We start from the raw sequence: 25,168 nt of genomic DNA on the forward strand, positions 1-25,168 counted from the left end.
AAGTATAATGTTAGCTTATACAGCCAATTAAAGACAGGTCCATGTGTGAAGTGTTCAATAAAGACTTTTTGAATAAATGAACAGACTGAAATGAGGAAGACAGATAGAGGGTACAATCTGTTTATTACCTGCAGTATCTATTTCCCCCCCTGCCCTGCAATTTGGGTTGACTGTAAAGTAGTGAAACGATTCTGATCCTATAGAGAAGTCATTGTGAATGGTAACATTTTTTTTTTAATTTACTTGCTTTGCTGTCTTAGGATACACTCAAATTCAATAACGACAAAAGTTAAAACAAACAAAAATCTGTTACTCCGAAGTTGGCCCAAGACTGACTTCACCAATCTTCAAGTTAACCATTTTAACTGCTCTGTGATGGAGGCCAAATTTAACATATCCGAGTGCCTGAATTATTTTAACTGCAGTTTTCAAAAATGGATTTGTTAATGAAATTTAAATCATTACTCCTTTGCGGAGTTCCAGAGATACTTCCAGAAACCTCTGTCGAAACGCACAGTGTCCCAAGCTTCGTACGACAGAGCGCCTTCTCTCCTCCTTAGAAACCCAAAACTTTCTCCCTACTTCCCGCGGTCCCTCCTTTTTCTATAACAGGTTCCTCCCCCAGTTTATAAGCTACTTTGAGCGACAGATAAACTTACCTCCCTCCGCCGAGAAGCTTCCCGCCCCTGCCCCGAAGCCGTTGACTGACAGGCCAAACTCGGAGCGCCGCCAACTGCGTAGCCGGCCCTTCCGAGGGTCCACCCCGCCCCGCCCCGTAGGCGGCCCGTGTTTGTTTTGGCGTCAAGCGCGCTCTGTGATGACGCCACGACGCTAACGCCTGAGGATGGCGGCGGCGGCTGCGGCCGTGGCCTCGGCCCGGGGAGGGTCAGCACAGCCGCCTAGACACCGAAGAGCCCGCCGCCCCCGTGAGGTGAGGCGGCCCTGCCCAGGGCGACGGCCCGATGGGCGGGAGGGGCTGACGCAATGTGGCCATAGTCGCTTCCTGGCACACCGGGCCTGTCCTTACCCAGCCCGGAGTCCTCGCCCCGTGCCCGGTGTGCCCGGGCCTACGGGGCAGAGGAACAGGCCTGGCGATGGCTGCTCGGGGTTCCCGGTGTCCGAGGCTGGGCTGGCCTCGAAACATGCGGCTGCGCTGGGTAGCCCGGCTCTGAGGCCGCGTGGGCCTGGTGGACGCGGTCAGCTGCCCTGCCTGCTGTTCAGCCCGCCGGCGTCGTCATGGTGAACTAACTCGGTTGTCCTCACTGCTTTCTGGAGTCCGGCACCTACTCCACACCCCTCCTTTGCGACTTAACTACAGGGGCTGGCGGGGAACTGATTGCTTCCTTGTTCAGTCTGGGGGAAAAGCAGGCCTGAGTACAGCCGGGTCACCTTCCCTGCAAGCCAGTCCTGTCTCTGCTTATGAGGGTAGCCCAGCCCCTCCCCCGCCCATGCTCACTCGCCCTAAATGAAGCTGCTGCAGTAGTAATTCCCACTGAAAATCTGTGTAAGTCCTTCACTGCCTAAAGCTGGCTCCTGGGTGCCTACATGATAAAGGCCTGGGGAAGGCATTCAGGGCTCTTCATTATCTGGTGGAGGCCTGTACCCTGAAGTCAACACCTGGGCACTTCTGCCTTCTGTTTACATATTTTGTCCTTGGGGCTTGTGAGCCTTCTGTTAGCTTTGTGGTGTAATACCCGTATGCTTTAGATGTGCAGTTTTCTCATTTTGTAATACTCTTCTTTCCCCCTTCCACTCACCAGTAAGGAACATTTACATCAGTTCTTTAAAATTCGCCTTAGATTTAATTTCCTTGGAAAAGCCTCCCTTGCTTCGTATGTAACCATTGATTCCTTTGTACTATTATTCATGAGACTGCTGTTGAGTAGATCATGTGTCACATGATGGTGGATTTGGAGATTGTATCTTATTTATTTTTATTATTATATTTTTAAATTGGGGAATATTGGGTACGGTGTGTTTTTCCGGGACCCATCAGCTCCAAGTCAAGTCGTTTTCAATCTAGTTGTGGAGGGCGCAGCTCACTGGCCCAATGTGAGAATCAAACCAGTGACCAGTAATTTTTCTAGATGCAAATTCAAGAGTCAGTCTCGCTTGGTTCAGAAGATCTGGAATCTGGATTGATGTTTAGAAAAAACTCCAGGTGACTACTGTGCTCCCTGGTTGAAGATCTTTCTCACTGCCCCCAGGAGACTGTTGCATCTTTGTTTAGTGGGAATGGCTAGCTGTGCTTTGTGGCTTGCTGTTGCAGTTTTACACCCATACTCTGGGGAGGCAGTACATTTTGTGGTTAGAAGTATGGATTTTGGAGTCAAAAAGACTGGGAGTCAGTTCTTGGTTTTTATGAGATCTTGAGGCTCTTTGAATCCTAGTTTGGTCATTCCAAAATAGGAATAATCATGTTCTACTTTATGTGGTTGTAGAGAGAAGTGAGAGTGCCTGTAAGACACTTAGCTCAGTTGGAACTCAGCAGATGGAAGCCACCAATGGTGGTTCTTTCCAGAGTGTGTCCCTTATAAAAGTAGATCTCATCTTAGTAAGCCTGTTTTCTCTTCAGACCAAGCCTCATGTATGAAGCTGCCTTGTGCTATGTGATTTCCTCAGTAGTCATTTCTGGTCATCAGGAAAACCTCTGACAAAACTGCTCTACTCAGGGCAGTTGTAGTTGGCCATTCCCCTAGAAGAGATTCAGAATGCTGACTCACTAGTGGGTGGGTTTGCTAAATACGATAAGCAAAGTGTCCAGGTCTAATTCCCTGTTTCCCCGAAAATAAGACCTAGCCGGACAGTCAGCTCTAATGTGTTCTTTGGAGCAAAAATTAATGTAAGACCCGGTCTTATAATATAAAACCAGGTATAATATAATATATAATATAATAATACATAATATAATAATACATAATATAATAATGGCAGGTCTTATATTAATTTTTGCTCCAAAAGATGCATTAGAGCCGATTGTCCAGCTAGGACTTGTGTGGGGGCAGAGCCCCAGAGAGCGGTTTCCAGGCTCTCGGCCTCATGTGGAGAGGTGCTGGCTCAGATAGTGGATGGCCGTCAGCTGTGGCTGGTTGGCCATCAGCTATAGCCATTAAGCCATTGGTCACTGATATAACTGCCTTGGCTACGGAGGGGAGCCGAGGAGAGTGAAGGAGGAGACTGAAGGAGAGTAAGGAGAGTCGAGGAGAGTTGGTCGGTTGGCAGCAAAGTGGACAGCAGGTCGCACGTCGTGTAAACCCAGCCTCCAGTGAGACCATAGCGGTATGACTTCCCTACCTATGGCTCCGTGGGTGTTCCTTTTTGGCCTCACCATGTCCTGCGTTCTTATGTGGGGAGCGGGAACAGAGACCCCGCAGGCCGCCCCTCCGGACAGCCCGCACGACAACTTGTTTTTGGGCAAACACGGTTGCAATTCCTGCACTTAAGTTATATTAGTGAGCTAGAGAAAGTGCAGCTTTCAGGAAACCTCTTTGCCTGTGGCACTGAGCTAGAGTTGCTCCTCACCTGGAAGGTATACCCCTGCGTATCTTAGTGCCTGTGGAATCTGAACTAGATACTGGGGTTCTCTGTCAGTCACATAGTTAAATGTTCACAATTAAATGGGTGAGACTTTGGCTTGGCCTTCTGTTTTACTTTATAAAGGTGAGCATGTTATGTGGGCAACTTTGATCCCCTTCAGAGCTTCACAACTGTATGACATGAATGGGCTATAGGTGCCATAGCATCGACCCTTAAGCTGGGAGATAGCTGAGAGCAGCTGTCCCCACTGACCGCAGGGTACATAGAAAATTTTGTGAAGTACAGCCCTGGAAGAAGGGACGCAATTCTGTTTGTTGAGAGCTGGAGAGAGACTTATTTATTTGAACTCTCTTTCCTTTCAAGAATCTTACTCAGTGAGTATTAAGCTGATTTGTGTTGTCTAGGTCATCACTGAACTAATTCTTGATACAGCCCTCTGTTGCCATGATGCTAAAGTAGAAAAATGTGTTTTCATTTGCTGGGGGAAAATGATCTCAGAGGGACCCCTTCTAGGCTGCCAGCCTTGAAGGGCTCACAGGGCATCATAAGAGTAATGGATTAAGGGACTCTTGGTGTGGAACCATCTGGACTGTAAGTTCCTTGAGGGCAGAGACTATGGCTACCTTCTTTTTGTCTGTCACAATCCCTGGTAGAGTTCCCGGCCCACAGCTAGAGCTCAGTAAATGTTTGTGGGTTGAACTTCAGGATTTGGGAAGGCGAACCCCAATTACATTGCCAGAATCTGTATTTCTGATGATGGGATAGGCAGTCAGTGAGCTATCTTAGATGGAGTTGAGGTCACAATAAAATGAGGAGGAGGAAACTTTTAAAGTTTTCTCCCTCTCTCAGCCCTAAGGCAGGAGTCTCTGCCCACCAGTTATTACCATAGAGAGGAGTGGTGCCTAGCTGGAGTCCTTGAGAAGTGGGCTACCAAGTCACTATATTCTAAAAAGTCAGAATACTTTTTATTGTGAAATAATACTAAAAGTTAAAAATTACAAGAGTGAATAATGCAGTGTCTTTAGACACAAGCACCAACAATTGGGTGTGTATTTCTCTAGCTTTTCCCCCCTTATGTACTAGTCTATCCATTTCTACAATATATATTTTTTGTTAACTTTAAAAATGTAATATGTGAGGATGATTTAAAAATATAGCAACAGCTATATAAAGTGTATAAAATGAGAAGTAAAAGTCCCTCTTCCTTCCTTCTGCCTATTCCCCTCACATTCCCACACTACAACCTAGAGTCAGTCACTGTAAACAGTTTCTCTTCTACCCTTCCAGGATGTTTTTTTCCACATATATGTCTATAACTTTTTTTTATCACTCGTTGGACTTATGCTTTACGTACTGTTTTAAACTACTTAATACATCACAGACATGGATTCTGGCACAAAGCCACTCAATAAAGTTAAGTAACTGGTATCTTTCTTTGTCGCTATATTTCCATTTTTTCATTATTATAAAGAATGCTGCCATGAATTTTCTTGCACAAATATATCTTTGCATACTTGTGAAAATGGCTGCATAGTATTATTTCTGAAAATGACATTGCTGGCCGCATGTCAGTTTCCTTGTTTCAGAAAGCAAAATCATATAGTTCCCCCTAAAACTGATCAGGGGTCCTTGATCAGGGGTTTTCGTTTAAAGTGACAGGCTTCTTTGCCTCGTAGCTCTTCTTGCGTCATGATAATTAGACAAGCAGTTTAGCAGTTACTTATTTTTGGGAGTACTGAGAGGTTACTGCCTACTTAATTTTGATAGTCTTTCAAAACATGGTAGCAGAATATAGAAATCTTTGCAGGCAAAAGGTTGTAAAGCTTTGCTGTGCAGAACAGTCTTAAGGGGGGTTATTCAAGAGGGCTGGGTGCCTGTGGGCCCTTGTCTGGGAGACACCCAATGTCCTGGCTTCCGTGTTTAGGAAATTGTTTCAGGATCTATCCTTGCTCTTAGGCCGCTGGCCTCCCACACAGATGGGGTCAGGGCTGGCAGCTTGTGGACAAACTGCTTTGGGGTTCAGGTAACAATCTGTAAGCCCCAAACAGACGTGAGAGCTCTGGCTTCCTTTGTTATTGAGGACATTTACAGACACCCAGAGAGCACGGCTCTGGTTTAACCACCAATGTAGCCTCTTTATGCCACTTGAAAATATCTGAGGTTCTGGGATTGTTGCCTTACAGCAAAGAGGAATCCAAGAGCCAGACCACCTTTCATTCATTGTTAACAAACATGCCTGCTCTGAGCTCAGCACTTGGCTGGGTGCCGGAGAGTTCTAGAAGTGGCCCCTTCCCTCAAGGGGCTGACAACTGTAATGATCAAAGACAGTCAGGAGTACAGCAATGAGCAGTGTGACCTAGATTGTACTTGGAATGGAGGTTTCAGAAGGTAGGCCCTTCAGAAAAGGTTTGCTGATTCACCAGCTGAGTGGTAGGAAGGATTGAGGCCTTGACCTGGTGAGGCCCAACCGGGGTCCTTCTAGAGTCTCTCCTACTAGTGGAAGGAGCTCTGGACGGAGCAGCAGGGGCTTTGGGTCCATGCTCAGCCATCACTATCTGAGTGGCTTGGGACAAGTTTCTACCTTTCTTAGCCTGTCATTTCTGTAGTGTGTTGCTGAAGACAGTTGTGCGAATACTCACTTAACGCCCACTGCCACACTCTGTCCAACACGGTTGCCTTTCTTGAGGAGTGCTTGGATCAGGCTAGTCGACTAGAGAGTTCAGTACTTTCTGCAGATGTGTTTGCATTGATGGTGTGAAGGGACTAGGGACTTGTGATGGCCAGCATGGTACGCCCCTCCTGGGACGTCTCCCCTGGGGCTTTTCTCAGCCCTTACCCCCCACCCTGGTCACTGCTGGGGGCGTACACAGGAGAGCTGGGGCCGGAAAACACTCTGCCCTCCTTCCCAGAAGGAGTTTTGTCAGTCACCGCCCCTGTCCTTATGTCTGCCTTTTCATTTGACAACTGTGGAAAGAGAATTGAACTGATGTGATTGGAACATGGAGCAGCTGTGATCACCTGGCTCTCGGGCCATTCTCCCCTCCCGGAGCTGGCACTTCCTCTCCTCCACTCTTGATGTGTAGTTGGGAAGGTGGGTCACCAGTGTCAGCCTTTCTGTGAAGAGTTTCTCATTGGAACAAATGTGAGAGCAACTATGTCCCAGGAAGGAGGAAGGAAGGTCAGGGAGGGGTAGATAATCCTTGGCTCTCTCACTGCTGACTTGAGATTTTTGTGCAGGCTTTGTTTAAAGTGAAAAGTCAAGCCTTTTCTTTTGTAAACTTTCGTTTTTCTCATTAGGACCAAACTAGGTATGTACATTTAAACAGAAAGAGCCAGTGTTTATGCCTGGAAATGGTTATTTATTTTGTGGATCTAGAGTTCTGCCTCTTCACCAGGCAGAAGTGACATCTGAGTGGCTGCGCTGGGTCACCTGTGCAGTTTGTCTTCTCTCTGAATCATGGTAGACGTTGTTTACCATGTAGTCTCTTGGGGACCCGGGGCCTGTATTCTGCCTCAGGAATCCTGGCCCAACAGGTAGGTGTCCTTTTCCTGAGCTGTAACCCTTTACGACATTGAGGTCTTGAGTTTTCCCTGAAGGAAGAGATGAGTGTGTAAAATTCCATAGTCCTAATCTTTGGCTTTGAAAAGGAACCTTGTTTCTAAATGCCTGTGTTTAAACATTATTTCCTAAGCTGCTGTGTGGGATCTCCTGGGCATTTGGGTGAGAATTGTAGCATATCCTGAAGAGCCTTGTGTTGGTGGAGAAATCTTTTCCTCTCATTTGAGGAAAGATAAACCTCGTTCGGCTGGGCTGAGAATCATATTGATTAAAACATCCTGATTTAGCATACTGATTAAAACCCGAGCCCTCAATCTGTGGTCTCCAAATTCCTCCTTTTTATCTGATGCAAATTCCTCCTTTTTATCTGATGGATTGGTGATCAAGGTCTTGGGTTTGTTTCAGAGATAAGCTTATTCCTGGAAAGAGTTGGCTACATTGGTCACTGTCACCATCTTGAGTTCAGGCCCTCAACTCACTGAAATCTGATGGCCTCTGGGTTCCCTGTGATCCTCCAAGGTGCTGCAGCAAAACCTGCCTGGGCCTGTCTCTGCTGCTTTTGATGGGATCTTTTGCTGGCTTCGCAAGGGGGTGGGTGGGGATGGGTGTAGGTGTTGCCTCTTGGCCCCAATAACCACTCTTGGGCAGCCATGGAATCTCTGATCCTGACCAGCTCTTTTCAAAGGTTAGATTCTACATCTAGTGACCTGCAGTAAACGTCATGTGGGCCTTCCACATGCACTGCAACACATCAAGACTGAACTCTTCCCACCGCTTTCTGAACCCGTCCCTCTTCCTGCACTCCTGACCCTTTTGCCCAGGAGCCCAAGTGAGGTGCTGAAGGGCTGCCCTCACTCCTCTCGGTCACCCCTTATGTCCAGCTTCAGTCCCTGTCAGTTCTGCCGACGTCTCTATTCCACCCCACTGTCTGGGCCACTGCCCCCTCACCGGCCCGTTTAGTCCATTTTGACTCTTCTCCAGTTTAGCCTCACACTTCTTTCTAAACACTTGATTTGCCCCTCTTTCTTTGTAAACCCTTTGGTAGCTTCTCATCACCTTCCAGGTAGGTCCTGGCTTCTAGCTATAACCTATGCTCCTCTCCACCACCTGGTTCCTGCCTGCCTTCCAAAACTTCAGTGCTGTCTTCACACTACCAAATTCAGTGTGGGGGTTACCTCCTCCAGGAAGCTTTCCCTAACTACTGCATCATTCTGCATGTATCTACCATTGTTTTCTCAAGCTGAACACTTACCATGCTGTGTTGAAGTTATCCGTTTTTATGCTTCTCTCTTGATTTAGACTGAGTTTATTGACCATGTTTTGCTTGTTTGTGTGTTAAAAGATAACCAACATTGGATATCTTATTCATTCCCTAGTAGATGTTCAATAAATGTTTGCTCTGAACTGATCATTTTACCCCCAATTCTGTGTGTCATAATTAACAGGAAATTCTCAGCCCTCTTCTTTCCCCCATCGGGCCCTCACATAGGCTTAGCGAAGGGTGGCTGGGTAGAAGTGACCTCTGGAAAGCAGTACTTCAGCACTTCAGCTTGTCCAGGGCCCCACCAGCCACGGGGTATTCAGGGTCCGAACATCTCTGGGAAACAATCAGGGAAGGCACCTGGATCCTTATCTCAGGGAAGCAGAGCGCCCTGATCCGCAGCCTGAGTCCATCTGCACAAAGCTGCTGGTGTCCTTTCTGAGCTTAAACCTCCTTCTACCTCTTCAATGATGCCTGTTGGGTGGCAGCCTGGTGCCAGTGTGCCAAGGCTTGTGTTCCCAAGTTCACTGGGATTGATTTCAGCCAGCTCGGGACTTGTGTGGCCTTTTAGCCATCCGACGGTGACTAGGGAGGTGAGAGACCGTGAAACAACATGTCAAACTGCCACGACAAAGATGGTGCATTAGCAAAGTAGAGGGAGCTGTCCAGGAAAAAGTGAGGTTAGGGTAGAGACCCAGGGCAGAGGGTCGTGACGGTGGCGGTTACAGGGGATCAAAGCCTGCCGGAGGCCTGGGGCCGGGGAAAGCTCTCCCCGGGGGAGGCCTTGGAGAAGCGGCTTTCGGCTTTCGGAGCCGTGGTGGGTGATGGTGTTGCAGAGCAGGCCTCCAACACTTCACACCCCCATTTCAGGAAAGATGAGTCAGAGTAATAAGAGGAATGATTTTAACATTTGAAAAACAGAGGACTTCAGCTAGGATAAGGGACCCAGGCAGAGTGGAGAGGAGGTGGGGGCAGTGACAGCTAAGCCTGGTGCATATTCTTGTCCCTCTCTTGGGGTGGAAGAACAGCATGAAAATCAGACCCAGGAAGATGTAAGTCAGGACCATGGAATTCAGATCTAGTCTTTCATCTAGACCCTCTATTAAACCTGGGCTCCGAGCACTCAGGGGCCAGAGCCACCCTTCCAGGGAACCATCTTAGGTCTTCAGGCTAGGTTTAGCAAGGGGCAAGGGGGAAGGGGGAGAAGGATGGCTGGTACCCTTCAGAGGTGTGCCCAGCTATGTTGAGTTGATCTCTCTTCTGTCTGTAGGTGTAGACGGGGCGCTGCCTGCAGAGCAGGTCCTGCCAGCCTTGCTGGAGAGGATGCCCCCGTGTCCGTGATGGGCTGTGGGACAAGCAAGGTCCTTCCCGAGCCACCCAAGGATGTGCAGCTGGATCTGGTTAAGAAGGTGGAGCCCTTCAGCGGCACTAAGAGCGATGTGTACAAGCACTTCATCACAGAGGTGGACAGTGTCGGCCCCCTCAAAGCCGGGCTCCCGGCAGCCAGTCAGTGTGCCAACCCCTGCCCTGGTGCCCCCACTACCGGCCACACACAGCCTCCCTCGGAACCACCGCGCAGGGCCAGGGTGGCTAAGTACAGGGCCAAGTTCGACCCACGTGTGACGGCCAAGTACGACATCAAAGCCCTGATTGGCCGCGGCAGCTTCAGCCGAGTGGTACGTGTGGAGCACCGGACAACCCGGCAGCCCTATGCCATCAAGATGATCGAGACCAAGTACCGGGAGGGGCGGGAGGTGTGTGAGTCGGAGCTGCGCGTGCTGCGCCGCGTGCGCCACGCCAACATCATCCAGCTGGTCGAGGTGTTTGAGACTCAGGAGCGTGTGTACATGGTGATGGAGCTGGCCACCGGCGGAGAGCTCTTTGACCGTATCATTGCCAAGGGTTCTTTCACGGAGCGGGACGCCACGCGGGTGCTGCAGATGGTACTGGATGGCGTCCGGTATCTGCACGCACTGGGCATCACACACCGAGACCTGAAGCCCGAGAACCTGCTCTACTACCACCCAGGCACTGACTCCAAGATCATCATCACGGACTTTGGCCTGGCCAGTGCGCGCAAGAAGGGCGACGACTGCCTGATGAAGACCACCTGCGGCACGCCTGAGTACATCGCCCCCGAGGTCCTGGTCCGGAAGCCGTACACCAACTCCGTGGACATGTGGGCACTGGGCGTCATCGCCTACATCCTGCTCAGTGGCACCATGCCCTTCGAGGATGACAATCGCACCCGGCTGTACCGGCAGATCCTCAGGGGCAAGTACAGTTACTCGGGGGAGGTGAGTGCTCTGTCCCAGGGATGTCGGGAGGCCCCTGATGTGTGTGGCGGGGGTGTCCTGCAGGTTTCCATCGGAGAGGTGTGCTCTGATGGCTGTGCTGGTGGGGTCCGGCCTGTGCTGTAAACACCCTGAAGTGACACTAGTAGGGTGTCTTAGTGTGGGTTTTCCCCAAAGGGAGCCCTGTGACAAGGACGTGGGAGCAGCTCGTTTAATGGGGATGTGATTCCAGGAAGCACAAGTGAAGATGGAGAAAGTGAGGCCAAAAGGCAAAAAGCCAATAAAGGGTACATTAAGGAGTGGGCTGCCACTGTGGGCCACTGGAACTCAGTCGCGCTGGGGACGCTGTGAGTAATCACGTGGAATGTGTACCACCGAGGGGCAGGGAAGTGGGTGGTTTTTAATCCACTGACTCTTGTATGAGTCAGGAAGTTCTTTGGGGGCGTGAAATCCCTGGCACTTCTGGGCTGTCCTGAATGCCATCCAGTGCCGGAGAAAGTCCTCAGGCAAAGAAGCCGAGAAACGTAGGCACTGGTCGTGGGAAGCTGTCATGCATTGAACATCACAGCTGTAGGTGAGCTCAGGTGGGCTGAGAGGAGGTGGGCCAGCGTCTCCACAGTATCTGCTCTGTGGGGATTGGGGCAAGCTATAGTGACCAGGCCCTGTCTAAAGGAGCAGCTGCTTCTCATCTCTGCCCAGCTTTGTCACACAGCAGTGAGGTCCCTATGTATCCATACATTCCAATTTTTGAAAGGGAACCAGAAAATGTTGAAATCTAATTCACATACGTATTTAAGCAGTACCTTGTGTGCCAACAAATGCTAACCTGCAGGCCAGCTTCAGACAGCTGGACATCAGTTTGTGTCTTTTGACCCACTGATAATTCTGATAGCTGAAAAAATACATTAAATACAGCAGTGCTGGGAGCTAAGGGAAGGTGCAGAAAAAGTGAAGAGCTGGTTGGTCATTAGGCAGATGCTGGCTGGGTAGGAAACAAGGATGACCGCAGGGAACGCTGCAAGCTCGAGCATAATGGTGCGCTCAGGGAGGCTGTGAAGAAAATGTGTTTTAGGGCTTTATGTTTTAGGGAGGTCAGGTGGGCTTTGTAGGATGACAGGATTCTGCCAAGGCAGTGACGGCCTGTCCCCAAGTCCCCTACAGAGTGCTCTCCAGAGTGTCCTTCTCAGGCCTGGACTTGCGGAGAAGGTGTCCATGCCTCAGACAACCCACATGGAGGGGAGGGAGTTCTGGGATGAGCTCCCTTCTGCAGCTCAGGGATTTTGGACGGGACCCTCTCTGGCCCCAGCCAGTTGACCATGTGCAGCGTTTTCTGTAGGAGTCACCCAAAGCCTCACCCCACTTGGCCTTCCGTGCTTAAGGTCCTGTGTTTCATCATCCTCCCCCAGCTTCCAGAGGTAGTCTTAGGGTCAGTCCTGGACTTCTCTGTCGTGGCGAGGGGGACTGGCATTGTCTAGGGGGATGCCCAGGGCCTGTGTCTCACACTGGTGTGAGGAAGGGAGAGGGAAGCCTTCCTCTTCAGGCCAGCTCAGTGCTGGCCACATGTGAGGGAGAAACTGGATGTTCCCCAGCTCTCCCCTAAAGTTTCCCACATTTTATTCCTTGCTCCAAACGGAGTCAACAAACAAGCGCTGACCGACTGGGATCCCAGGTGGGGTGATCACAGAAAACATCGCCCTACTCACCCTCTGGGTGGGTTTCATAGCGGGTCAGAGGACCCCTAATGTACCTCACAAAGGTGCTGTTGTTCCTAAGCCCTGCCTAGCTTGCTGTGCTCTGCGAGCTTCAGCCCCTGGAGCTCTGTGGGGGGCCAGGCTGTTGAGGATCCGGCTGGCAGAAGGAGTAGCAAGCTTATGGGAGACAGGGAAGTTTCCGAAGACATGCTGACAAAGGACAGACTATTTAGAAAAGTCTGTCATTTTGCCCAAGAGTTCCTGATTCTGGTAGTCGTCGATCAGGCAGTTTATCTAATTGGAGCTTGCAGAGTCTTGCTAACTGGCTATTGATTATTTGAGGGTGGGATGACAAATGAATGGGGGAGGGACTGGACTCAGGCTTCCTGCTCCTGCTGTAGCCACAGACTGGGTCCTGAGATTGTACTTCCTGCTCTGCTGGAATCACATGGCATGAGGCTGGGGCTTCCATTGTTTGGGGGGGCTCTGCCCAGCCTTTGTCCCCACTACCCTTCATCAGTTCCTAGTTCCAGAGTCAAATCCCTGGCCAGCCACGACAGCAACTGTCTGTTAGCAGGAGTTTGGCTGACTTCAAAAAGATTCCACTACCTTCTACAGAGAACTCTGGATTGGGGTGGATTTTATCTGGGCTTTTCCTGGGTGAGGCGTCCTCATCATTGTTAGATCAGGCGCTCTGAGCTGGAGACCAGACATCTGTCTTTCTGTTTCGCTGGTCATTGTCTACCCATAATTACGCCTGGGGAAGATGCAGAGAGACAAGAAGGTCTGTTTTCTATCCCTATGGGGCTTGACATCGCTTGGGAAGAAAGACGAGAAAAAGGAATTGGCCACAGAATGAACTCTTGTTTCAGGCATATGCCAGCGCAAGCCTTGGCGTAGAGCCACTGGGCCTGGGCAGTCTGGAATATGCGCTGTGGGACTTGGGTCAGGTGGCTGGGCTGGCCCCCCTTTGTAGAGCTGGGCCCTGCCCCTTTCCCTCAATCGAGCTGTCTTACACTGTGCAACAGTCATTTGCTCTTATGAAGCCCATCTAAGTGAGTAAGGAAGGCCCTGCCCGAAAACCTGTGTGAGAGCATGCCATGTTGAGGGGAATGTTCCAGTCTCACGCCTTGTGTAAGTAAAGGAGTGCCTGTTGTGAGCTCAGCAAGGTTTAGAGGTATGCGTTCCTCAGCTGACAGTAAGTCCCGTGGGACATGGTACCTTTCTAGGGACACTTTTCCTGTCCCCTCATAGTAGTCTCTCATGTATGCCAGGTCCTGTCCAGTGAGCTTGTTCCTGATGGCTCTGTCCACGCAGCCCCCTGTCAGGCTCAGGGGTTTCTGTGGACTTGAATAGAGGACTTCCTGCAGGAGGTGGGCTTTGAGCAGGCGGAGGCTCAGAGAGGGGGACTGTGCCTCAGCATGAAGAGGACGTTGTTTGGGAGTATGGAGCAGAGGTTGACAAGGGTGGGTAGGCCTGGTGTTTGGTGTCGGGAGCTTTGTAGTGCCAGCTGCTGCGCGGGGTTTGGAAGTGTTAGGTGGGAGGGAGCTCTCTGGGATCTTGATAGGGAAGGGGGATGCAGCAGAAAGTGTTATGGGAAATTAGCAGGAGGAAGACTAACTGGGGGCCGTTGGAATAATCCCAGTGTGGGATGGGGTAGCCTGGCCCCCTGTGGATGTTTGGGGCAGACCAGGGATCCTAGAGAGTGGGTTCCATGGGGTACATGTGAGCAGTGGATTAGGAAGAGAAGAGGGCAGAGCAGGGGGCAGAATTCTCCTGCAGCTTGTGAGGGCAGATGGAGAGAGGACTCAGGCTGCCTTCTGGCCTGGAGAGTGTGTGTGGTCCTGCCTTGACACCCGCAGTAGCAGAAGGAAGCACACTGAGGGGGTCCTCCTTCAGTGCCCTGCCCCACGTGATCTTGACAGTCTGCGTACTCTATCTAGCCCAGCCCATTCCCCACACACCAGAGACCCAGGACATTTGTTTGCTCCACTCACACGCCCACACTAAGCTTTTGCTCAGGCTTTCCCCTCTGCTCCAATGTTGGCTTTAGAAATTTGACCAGCTCTAAGAGGTCCGATTCAAACATTACTTCCTTTCGGAATACTGCTGACCACTGTCGTCATGTAGTACATGCTGAGTACCAGGCACGGGGCTGAGGGTCCTATACCCAACATCTCTAATCTCCACAACAGCCCATTTTACAGATGAGGAAACTAAAGACAGTGAGACTAAGGAACTTGTCTGTGGTCTCCCAGCTAGAAGGTGGCAGGCCTGGGATTTGAATCCAGGCCATGTCAACTTCAGAGGTCCTGGCCCTCCCATCCTGCAGTCTGCTCTCCCTGACACGTGCCTCAGCATGTTGTTGTTTCTGCACTTTCTGCGGCTGTTGTCTGGGGACCTCTCTCTCCTCCCTGAACTGTGAGCTCCTTGAGGACAGTGTGTCCATCAGTACATATGCTCTCAATACTTTCTCCTGGCTTCTCCTGAGGGAAGTACCCGTGGCTGTTGGTGATACCCTCAGAAGGGACCCAAAAGTTTCTGGCTGGCAGGCAGACCGGGCTGCCCGTGCTGGCTGGAGTGCTGTCTTCTGGCGGTGGGACTCACAGGAAGACGTGAGGAGCTCACTGGCAGTGTGCTTGGGGGGCTGCGGGCCAGCAGCCCTGCTTAGAAGCAAACACAGGAGTCTCGGAAGAGGAAGGAGGGGTGGGAAGGCACAGGCTGTGACAGATGATTTGGAGAGGAGAAGTGTGAGTTTTTACCCGATGACTGGAGGTGCTGGAGTGGAGAGGGCCATGCTAGGGTCACAGCGGAAGTGATGGGGAGACACAGTGGATGTGAGGATGGCCTGTGTGAGTGTGAGTGCTGCTGGAGACACAAAGAGCCACCTTGAGAGAGCGCGCTTCCTGTCGTGCAAGGCCCTGGGAGGGCAGGAGCAGCTGTTTCTAAAGGAACGACACGAGGTGAGTCATCATCTGTAGACCCACACGAGGAGACCGTGAAGGTTCCACTGGGAGATTCTGTGATTCACTTGACATGAAATATGACGTCGCTGGCCTAGTGTCGTTGTTTTTGTCAAGAGTTCTATTCCTAGAGGCAGGACAGATGAAGAGGCTCTTGAAGGATTGATGGAAAAGATATGCCATCAGCAGCTTTGCTGCCTTCCATGTTTAGCAACCTTTAATTGTCAGTCTGAGCTGTGGGTGAGCCCAGGTGACTACCCCAGAAACAGATGGGCTGGGGCGCAGGCTTTCACAGAACCTCATTCAGGAGAGTGCTGCTGGGCAGAAGACCATCCTAGTGGGAGAGGAGGCTGACCTTGTAGGGCCATCTGCCATTGCCTGGGGGATAAGTGTTGGTGGGAAGTGGCTTCTCAAGGGTGGGTTTCTGGACTACAGGCTGACCATCGATCTACTGGGGGCCCAAGGATAATGAGTTGGGCCATCTCCTAATTCCGATAGCCCTGCAGTAGGATGAGTTCCCAGGGCGAGATGACATTTACATTCCCCTCTCAGCTCTTCCTCACTTATCAAAGTGACTCTTAACTTGCCATCTGGCCCTGGGATATTGAAAATAAAATGAAGTAGACAGGATGTTGCATGTGTGGGGCTCTGTATGTGAAGGGGTTCAGTGCGTGTGGGGGCTGGGTCACATGCTCTAACAGAGCGGTGGGTGAGCAGGTATAGGACCTTGCTCCAGAGCCATGGGGAGGACTGCCCCATAGGGGGACGTGGGAGAGCTGGAGACTGGATGTGTGTTTAGGCAGCAGACGGAATGCAGGGAGACAGGTGGCATGTTGCCCAGCTCGTGCTTGGATTCTGCCAGATGCCTTTAATTTTCTCATGTTCCCACCTCCAGTGTGGATGTGGGCTGTGGTGGACGGACCATCGTCAGCGCCCCATTCTCCTCTCACTGCACCCTGCTCCCAGAGTCAGAGGATGGCTTTCCTTTGTCTGTTTCAGTAGCTGAATACACACACACACACACACACACACACACACTTAGAATTCTTTGCTCAGAGGCATCCCTGAGCCCTTATTCCTTGCCTGCCTGCTAGTGGCTGCTGGGTGTCAAGTGCTGGATGACGATGCTGGCTCTATTCGAGGAGCCCAAAAGGAGAGCAGGTGCTCCTATACCTGTCCAGGAAGAACCCCTCAGGAAGGGCCATCCTACCGCACCAAAGCTCCCGGTACACAGTAATGACTGAACAGATAACTCTCCCTCCTTCACTGCAGGAGTAGATGCCTCAGTCCAGGTCCCTGGGAGGTAGCATGGTTTGGTCCCTCACTGGTCACTGTGGTTGGAGACCTCCCCCTTGATTGCAGACCTCTCGGAAGCAGGCAGAAGTGGCTCCCTTCTTGTGGCAGCAGGAGGCAGGCTCTGAGCAGAGAGGGGAAGCATCCCCCTGGTGGGCCCCCCCTTGGCTCCCTGGAGCCCTGTCCTCTAGGCATCCCTGTGTCGCTGCTGCCCTGGGTGCGCACTCCCCAGAGAGCAGTACATTCCTCTGGTGGCAGAAACAGGCGCCTGTCTCCCCACATCACACATTCAGCCATTCCTACCAAAACGCCTTACTCTGACTGCCTACAGCATCTCATTAACCTAGGATCAGAGCTTCCTTTCATCACGGCTGTTTCCCACCCCCAACCCTCACCAAGGCCTCTCCAACAAAGGGGTGTCTCGGAGGCTGTGTTCAGAGCTATTCCTGGTGCACCATCTGTCCCCTCCCTCTCCTGCTCTTATTGTCTGTCTCCACCTGGATAGCTCTGCCCTCTCACAGGCCCTGTCATTTCTAGACCCTTGAGTTTCTCTGGGAGCTGCTGGGACTGTTGTCTCTCCCACATTCTGACCTTTTTAAATCCGCTGATGGCCTCCCACACTCATCGCCCTCGTGGTCCCACTCAGGCGGAAGCCACTGGTTCAGCCGCCCCCCACTGGCCGTACTTCTTCAGGCTCTTTGTCCTTGGTCAGTTCTCCCATCACACAGAGTCACCCTTCCTGTGCGTACCTGCGTGGCCGGCTTGGACAGAAAGCTGTCACCTCCACTTCTTCATTCCTCTTGTCACCCCATGTTGACGAAGCGCCTGCTTTGAGCTGAGTCCAGTGTACCCATGGTTGAGGGACACAGGCCTCTGGGGCCAGAGGCCACAGTGTGGGTGATATGTTCATAGCCATCAAGTTTCCAAACTGTTTCAATAATTAGAATTCTAAGCAAATTAGAATTAAAAATAAAAGAAAATCCTGGTTGGGTCCTGGCTTCAACAGAACCCATGAGTGGAAATAGAAAAAAGCACTATGCAGCAGGCTCTGACATCCAGAACCTTCCAGGGCTGCTCCAGGATGTTGTTAAAAGCACACATTACTGGGTTGCTGGCACAGGTTACCAATATCCCCCCGATTCCTAACTGAACACACGGCATATTTCTTGACTCTCGAGTTGTACCCTGTCACCGTCCTTCACTTTGTAGACAATGGGCAGGGATGGGGGGGAGCGCACAAGATTTCATATTCTTCTCACGTTCCAAATACAGCTTTACTAACCTTGAAGTAGTCATGCCTTTTCTCATTTTATTTGTATCTTCTTTCTCTGCCTCTTTTTAAAACTCTATTATCTTCCTTCTTTTTTCCCCCTCAGGCTCTCTTCTCCAACGTCCTTCTTTTTTCTGCTGCTCGGCCCCCACCCACCCCCTGCCTGGTCCCAGGGTGGTGGAAGCCCAGGCACCAGCATGGTGAGTGTCTTGACCAGAGGAGGGGATGCTGTCTTCACTGCCACAGTATCTGTCACATTCTGCTTGTTTTCAAAACACTTCCTTGGGGGCAACATCAATGTGTGCTATTCTTGTCATACTAAGAGTTAGTTCTGCTCTCCTGAGTAAACCTGAAGCTGCAGTCCCCAGAATTTCCTCTGTGCCCTTTTCTCTGCTCTCATTCAGGCCCACGTTAAGTACAGGAAGGAGGCCTTTGGAATGCTGGGTCTGAAATACATCTTGAGACAAAGCTGAGGGAAGAACTGAGTCATGGGAGCAAAGCCCAGGCTTCTTTCCTCCCTTCCGTCCCCTAGCAGCTCTTGGTGGGGCTGCCTTCTCTGCCAGGGCCTTCCCCAGCATCATCATGGGCTGGGAAAGAACCCATACATATCAAGAGATCAAATAAGCTTAAGTGTTAGATGCTGTGTTTGTGTTCCTTACACACATGAGGACAAAAGATGGGGAGCCATCTTCTTAAAATCCAGGACTTTAGAAACTGGAAAAGACTTAGAATTCATTGTATTCAGCTCTTCCATATTAAAAGTGAGGAGGCTGTGATTTCTCTCAGGTCACACAGAGAAGGTAGAACTAGAACTCAGGTTGCTAGGCTTGTAGCCTAACACTAATCTGTCATCCAGATGCCATTTAGAAGAGACACCAGACCTGTCTCTCCCTCCACTTCAGAGTGGTCAGATCTGCCTGCCAGATGGTGTCTAGGGCAAGCCCTGTGAGCTGGGTTTGCTGCTAGAAAGAAGCAACTTCTTCTCTCTGCAGCCGAGGCCAGAGAGCTGACTCCATCCTTTAATCCTTTAGCCCTTGGGCTCTGGGTGAGACTGGTCGTGGCTTGGGTAATATTCTTGCCAGGCCCGTTAGCATTAAAGTTATGGGGCTGGGCACAAGGGAGGTGCGTCCCTGCGCTGGAGTGCAAAGCCCTTTGGGCCTCGGTGCTTCCCTCTGAAGGAAGGTTGGACCTGCTACTGAGGAGTGACTCGTCCCACAGGAGCAGGAGGGTGAGGAGGGTGAAGTTGGTAAGGAAGTGCCCACGGAGAGGTCCCTCCTCTCTGCTGTGACATCAGGCACAGGTACCCTCACTACAAGAGACAAGGACTCTGGGGGCTATGGATGAGGGAGAAGGGCAGCCAGCTTAGGTCGGAGGCGGGGTGGAGGTGAAGCCTCCTCCCATCGCCTCTCTTTGTCTTGTCTCGGAGCAGAGCCCATGCCGACCTACACAGCTCGGGAGAGACTTGTGGAAAGCAGGGCGTAGCCTGTCATCCTGGGTATTGCAGCCATCCTCTGATCCCACAGCAGGGGAGACCGGAGAGTCTGGAGATGAGGCAGGCTGACATTTTAACTTTGCTTCCGTACCCTGTGCTCCATGTCAGCCCAGACATAGGTGGGAGACCCGGGAGACTGGCCAGGTGGTAGCTGGGGCCTCTCCCTTGCGTCAGCCCCTGTGGCCCATGTGTGTCCTTCTCTGGGCCCAAGTATATTGAGGAGAGAGTTCTGTTCTTCACCCAGAGCCAGTAGTTAGAGCTGTGGAAACCCAAGGGCATGACTAGTCACCATTTTTCTTTTTTCGTGCCCGGGATACTTCCTGGTGGTCAGTCATAGGCTGACACGTGCTCGTGTGGTTCCAGAGGCCCGGGTATGTTGGGCAAGGAGGTGGGCTGGTCTGCAGGTATTGACTGCTTTCTTGGGAGGTGCTGAATCGGATATGGGGCTGGAAGTGTGGCCATGGGAGTATGTAAAGCTTTGGTTTTCCTTTCTGAGCCCGGTTGGAGGCCTCAGCAGGGCTCCTAAGGGCCCTGATTCTGGAAGTCAACCTGAGCCCTACCCCACTGTCAGTAGGCTGGGTGACAGCCACCTTCGCTGTGTTTGGCTTGTCTGACTTCCTGCTTCTAGTTCCTCAGGGTGTGATGTTAGGCTGGGTGCCATTGGCCTCGCCTGCTTCTCAGCCACAAGGCTTGAGTCACATTGGCTTAGGGACCCACCTGGCCCAGCTGCTCACAGCTCTTCAGAGATGGGGAGAGCAAGGATCTGCCAGAGAGGGCTGGGCAGACAAATGAGACCATTGGCATTCTGCACACACCCACACGTACACAAATAATTAGAGAGGCGAGCGTTTGGGGGGCAGGGGGGCGGATCGATCTGACATGCTTTGGCACTAACAGGGCTGGCCGCTCCACAAGCAGCAGGGGTCAGTGCCTGCTGTGTGCCTGTCACTCTCGAGATGGAGATGCTTCAGCCCACAGGCTGGGTCTTGTAAGAGGCCCAGCTAAGACTGCATTGGACTAGTTTGGAACCGCAGGGGGCCTTGGTTTGGCTGGGTGTGGATGTAAAGAGGCCTCCATTTCATCCATGTTCAAGTTCCTGGCTTGTGAGTCCGGCTTTGCTATTATTTATTCTCATGGCAGAGGAGTTGCCCCTCTTCTGTCTTAGCTAGACCAAGAAACGGGCAACATCCTGTTTGGCTAGCCCAGGCTGCCAGCTTTGTCTTGGGGCTGTCGCCCCAACAGGCCAGGCTGAGCAGCAATGTGTTCCCCAGTGATTTCTCCTTTTCTTGGAGACCATAAAAGCTGCATCCCCATGACCCAACCTGTCCAGCTGTGGATTTGCTGCGTCCACCAGCCGTCCCACTGTGCCTGCTTTCTTCTATCTCTTAAATGAGTGACGTGGGCGGCCGTGAGTGTCTGTGGTCCACATTGGCTGGCCCCTCACATTGGCTCCTTGTGCTCAGGTGGGCTTTCTTGAATTGTGAGCCAAAAGCTGTGGCCACAAGTGCCCAGGCCAATCCGCCTGAATGTTGGCTGCTGTACTGTAGGCCTGAGCTGCACAGGCCTACAGGGAACATGGACCAGGCTGTCTGTGGGGGCGGCCATGGCTCCCCGCACCCCCTCACAGCTCTCCAGCAGCAAGGTACTTGTGGGCCTGTCTGGGCCCTGACTGCCCGCCCTCCTCCTGAGGGCCAGTACTTGCCCAGGAAACTCTGGGAGCTGACCCACTGGTGAGGAAGACCCTGTTAGGTGGCTGTTTGGAAATGTGGTCTCTGTCACTTTCTTCCAGCTCAGCTCAGTACAAGTTGAGCTTTGCCTTCTAAAGGGCATTTAGGGGTAGCAACTGCAAGGAGCCCTGTGCCTTCTGCAGGACTCTGGGTGAGTGTTCTCTCTGCCCCAGCCCTGCACGTTGGTGGGGAAGGGAATGGCAGTGGAGCTGGAGGTCAGGGAGCCCGATTTGGGACAGCGACAGTCACTGTGTAAGTGTGTCCCCTGCATAGGCATGCAGCTGCCCAGAATGTGGGCTCTCATCCCCCTGGAGAGTGCCTCCAGGGGTTCCCTGGGTGCAAGTGGAACAGGCAGACCTCACTTGGCAGGAAAGAGGGTAATCGTCATCTGCCACAGGCTCCACAAAGATCCTAGCCAGCCACCCTCTGGGGAGCATCAGCGCCCAGGCTGGAGTGCCCCTGGGGGGTCCCGGGACTCGGAGCAGTGCTGTGTCTGCCCTCCTCCAGCAGAGGGGCTTCAGGGCCAAGGGCATCTGGGCCCTACCTGCCTGAGCCCCACAGCCTGGAAGCAGCTCCAGGGGAGAGCACCCATCAGGTGCCATTCATGGGGTATTTACTCACTGAGCCTGATGAGCACCAGGCACTGGGGCTCATCCAGCTCACTCTGGTCTAACGGGAACAAACTTTAAATCGCTGAAATAATTGCTTAGCACTGGGGGCTAAGAAGGAATCTGAGCAAGTGTCCTTTACCCTGAGAACCTAAGAATTCAGCTAGGTGATGACAGGCCGTGCAGGTTGAGGTCCTGAAATGGACAGCTGCCTGTTGTGTGGCTGAGGTGCGGTAGCCGTGGGTGTATGTGGCAGAGCAGGCTTTGTGCGGTTCCTCCCTGGGAACAGAATGTACTAAAATGAGGCTGGTATAGAGCATTGCCAGAGCCCTTGCATGGCTTCGAGAGGCCACGCAGACTGGAGTATGCCCCTGAGAAGGGTCCTGGTCCCCACCTGGCCCGCAAGAACCTCTCTCCTCTCAGCAGATGGTGAAATCTAGTTGCCTTGAATTGTTTCCTTTCCTTTCCATGGCTGGGAGGCCAGGCTAATGCGGGGCCTGCAGTGGTTGCCCACCACCACTTGGTCAGTTGGAGGGTGGACCTCTCTTTAAGGACTAGACAGTTCACTTCTAATTGGCCTGGTGTGAACCTCCAGGGATTGGAGCTTAAGTCTGACTTAGGATATGCTGGAAGGTTTGGGTCATTGTCTTTAAATGCCCCTGAGTTATCGTGGTCCTGGTGTAAGTTGGAGGGTCTTGACAGGGGCCACCTCCTTGAGCCAGGCTTTGAGTCCAGGGCACCTTAGAAGTTTGCTTCTTGCGGGGATGGGGGGTGCTGTTTCTTCTTGTCAGACTCCTTGTCACCCAGAGAGCAGCCTCTGTTCTATGGCCTAGGCCAGTATTGGGCGGGGAAGAGAGGCCCTGACTGCTCTACCTGGGAGGAGCCAGGCAGTACCTCTCCCTAGGGGGAGAGTGCAGGGACGCTGGACAGGTCTGAGTGCTGTGGCGGTGGCATCGGGATGGGGAGGGCAGTGTCGAATGCTCTCGCTCTAATGCTTGTCTTTGACTTCTAGCCCTGGCCCAGCGTGTCCAACCTGGCCAAGGACTTCATTGACCGCCTGCTGACAGTGGACCCCAGTGCCCGTATGACTGCACTGCAGGCCCTGAGGCACCCGTGGGTGGTGAGCATGGCAGCTTCTTCGTCCATGAAGAATCTGCACCGCTCCATTTCCCAGAACCTCCTCAAACGTGCCTCCTCTCGCTGCCAGAGCACCAAATCTGCCCAGTCTACACGTTCCAGCCGCTCTACACGCTCCAACAAGTCACGCCGTGTGCGGGAGCGGGAGCTGCGGGAGCTCAACCTGCGCTACCAGCAGCAGTACAATGGCTGAGCTGCCTGGCAGTGGTGGAGACATGGTGTGGTCCCAGCCTGGTCACACACTGCTGTGCCATCTGGGCCCAATGCCCTCTCTGGAGATAAGCCTGTATGGCCAGTAGTAGGTGAATGGCCCCAGCCCCTTCTGTGTGCCTTCAGCAGCCCCTGTCCTCACCCTGGGTCTGGGCCTGGGCCTGGTGTGACAGAGAGGAGGGAGCCCAGGGGGCTGGAAGCCTGGCCTGGAACTGATGCTCTTTTTGGTGGCCATCTGTTCTGGTATAAGTTGGGGAAAGGGCAGGACCTGGCCTTCAGTCTCCCTTACCTCTTGTCCTTGGTTCTTTCCCAGACCAAAGGGACCTGCAGGGCCAGGTAGAGGGTGTCCTGTGGTTCCAGGACTCTCTGGGACAGTTACTTCTGGAACCCCCCCCTTTCCTCCACCAAACCTTCCTCCCTGACCCCCACATTCCATGGCATCCTGATCCTCAGGATTATGCTCCAGTGAGAGGCCCAGGTAGGCACAAGGCCTGTGCCTCGCTAGACTCAGCCCCTGGCTAAGTCTAAACAGCCCCCTCCTTCCAGTCAAGATCTGTCTTCCTTCATGGAGAGCACAAAGACCACTCCTGGCCCCAGGACTTGCCAGGACCTTCTGGACTGTGTGGCCACGCTGGTAGTAGTCTTGCTCCAGGCTCCAGCCTCTCCTCACTACCAGCCCACCACTCTCAGTGCCTCCTTTGCAGAACCTACTATCACCTCCCTCTCTCCCTTGGATGCCCACTCTATTCCCCAGGTGCCTCCTTCCCAACTGTGGGGGATTAAAGGGAGCCCCACTGCTGCTACCTGGGGGTTAGGGGCACCTGGGTCAAGGCAGAGGGCAGGGGCTTCGCTGGGAGAGCCCCATCAGGATTCTGGTGTCAGTCTTGGTTCTACCCTTGGTACTCCCCATTGCCTTTCCCTTCAAGCTCTGCTGTTCCCTCCTCTGCAGCTGTATGAAGGCGCCCTCTAGTGTCTGGCATGAGTATAGGCAGCCTAGTAATGACCACCGTGCCCACCTTTCATCCTCCAAGAGGGAGTGGGAAGGAAGGAGCTGCTGCATTGAGGGAGGGTCCCTGGGCTGCTCAACTCTCCCTTTCTGCTGAGCTTCTGTGCAGCTCCCCCTGGAACTTAGCCATACTGTGTGATCTGCCTCTGAACCCTGAGTGCCTGGGGCACTGGTCTTCTCACAGCTGGCCTTGCCCTGTCCAGCCTGTCCCCGCTTCCTTTCATAGCATTACCCTTCCAGTCTGAGTCCCCCTGAATCTCAGGCTAGAGGGAGCCCCTGCAGGAGGTGAGTGGAATTAGGTGGCTGCTTTCCCAGACGCCTGAGCCAGACCATCCCCATGTCAGTTATGGTGCCTCCCCCATCACAAACTGGGCTAAAACCTAAGCCCCCTCCCTCCAGAGCTGCTTTCAGTGGAAGGAGCCAGGGCCCAGCTTTAGCCTTAGGTAGATTGCAGGGCCCCTCCAGCGGGGAGGGTTTGGCCCTTACTTCCTCCCAGTGGGTAACCTTGGGCCAGACCCTCTTTCCCACCTCCAGTGGGAAACCAAGCCAAAGAGACCACTCTGGGCCAAGTCAGTTGTGCCTTATACACCCCTCTTTCTATCCTCAGGGCCCCTGGCACAAGGCAATGGAGAGCCCAAGCCCTATGGCTTCAGAACTCCCCCAATTTTCCAAAGTGCCTCTGGGGGCCTGAAGCCGTGCGGGATTATTTCCTCTCTTGCCCAGGATAGGCCTGGTCCTGAAGGTAGGACAGAGGGAATTTGGAGACTCGGGCCTTTATGCCATGGACTGTGGATGGAGAATGTGCAGTTATTTATTTTGTGTACTCAGTTTGTACTTGTATCCTCTGTACTCAATAAACAGGCTGCCCTCCCCAGGGAAGGCTGCCCATTCATTCCGACAGCCCGGGCTCCTTGCTGTGGACCAAGGGGTTACCCAGGAAGAGGAGGGATAGGGGCCTGGCCTGGGCATGGCTACTTTCGGAAGCTCCTGGCTCCTCAACACCTGCCGTGGTGGTGTTGAGGATCGGGGACCGTCCCCCTGAGCCAGGACAGACCAGATGACACAAGAAGATAGAGCCTGGGGTCTTTATTGGACTGGGGTGGGAGGGGTCTGTGGTGGG

General features: G+C 52.5%; 1 protein-coding gene across 3 annotated transcripts; it reads left to right on the forward strand.

Moving 5' to 3' along the window:
* The first annotated feature begins 822 nt into the window (after nt 1-822).
* PSKH1 (protein serine kinase H1) lies at nt 823-24,947 on the forward strand. Of its 3 annotated transcripts, XM_081030713.1 has the most exons (4): nt 826-931; nt 9,628-10,654; nt 17,975-18,068; nt 22,708-24,947. In XM_081030713.1, exons 2-4 carry the CDS (start codon nt 9,698-9,700, stop codon nt 22,746-22,748), a joined length of 1,092 nt encoding a protein of 363 aa, XP_080886839.1. In that variant the 5' UTR covers nt 826-931; nt 9,628-9,697; the 3' UTR covers nt 22,749-24,947. The 3 variants fall into 3 exon arrangements, with proteins under 3 accessions (XP_080886837.1, XP_080886839.1, XP_080886838.1); XM_081030711.1 differs by lacking the exon at nt 17,975-18,068 and having other exon boundaries at nt 823-931; XM_081030712.1 differs by lacking the exon at nt 22,708-24,947 and having other exon boundaries at nt 17,975-18,312.
* The last annotated feature ends 221 nt before the right edge of the window (nt 24,948-25,168 follow it).

Source organism: Rhinolophus hipposideros (genome assembly GCF_964194185.1).
Source record: "Rhinolophus hipposideros genome assembly, chromosome: 21".
NCBI lineage: Eukaryota > Metazoa > Chordata > Mammalia > Chiroptera > Rhinolophidae > Rhinolophus > Rhinolophus hipposideros.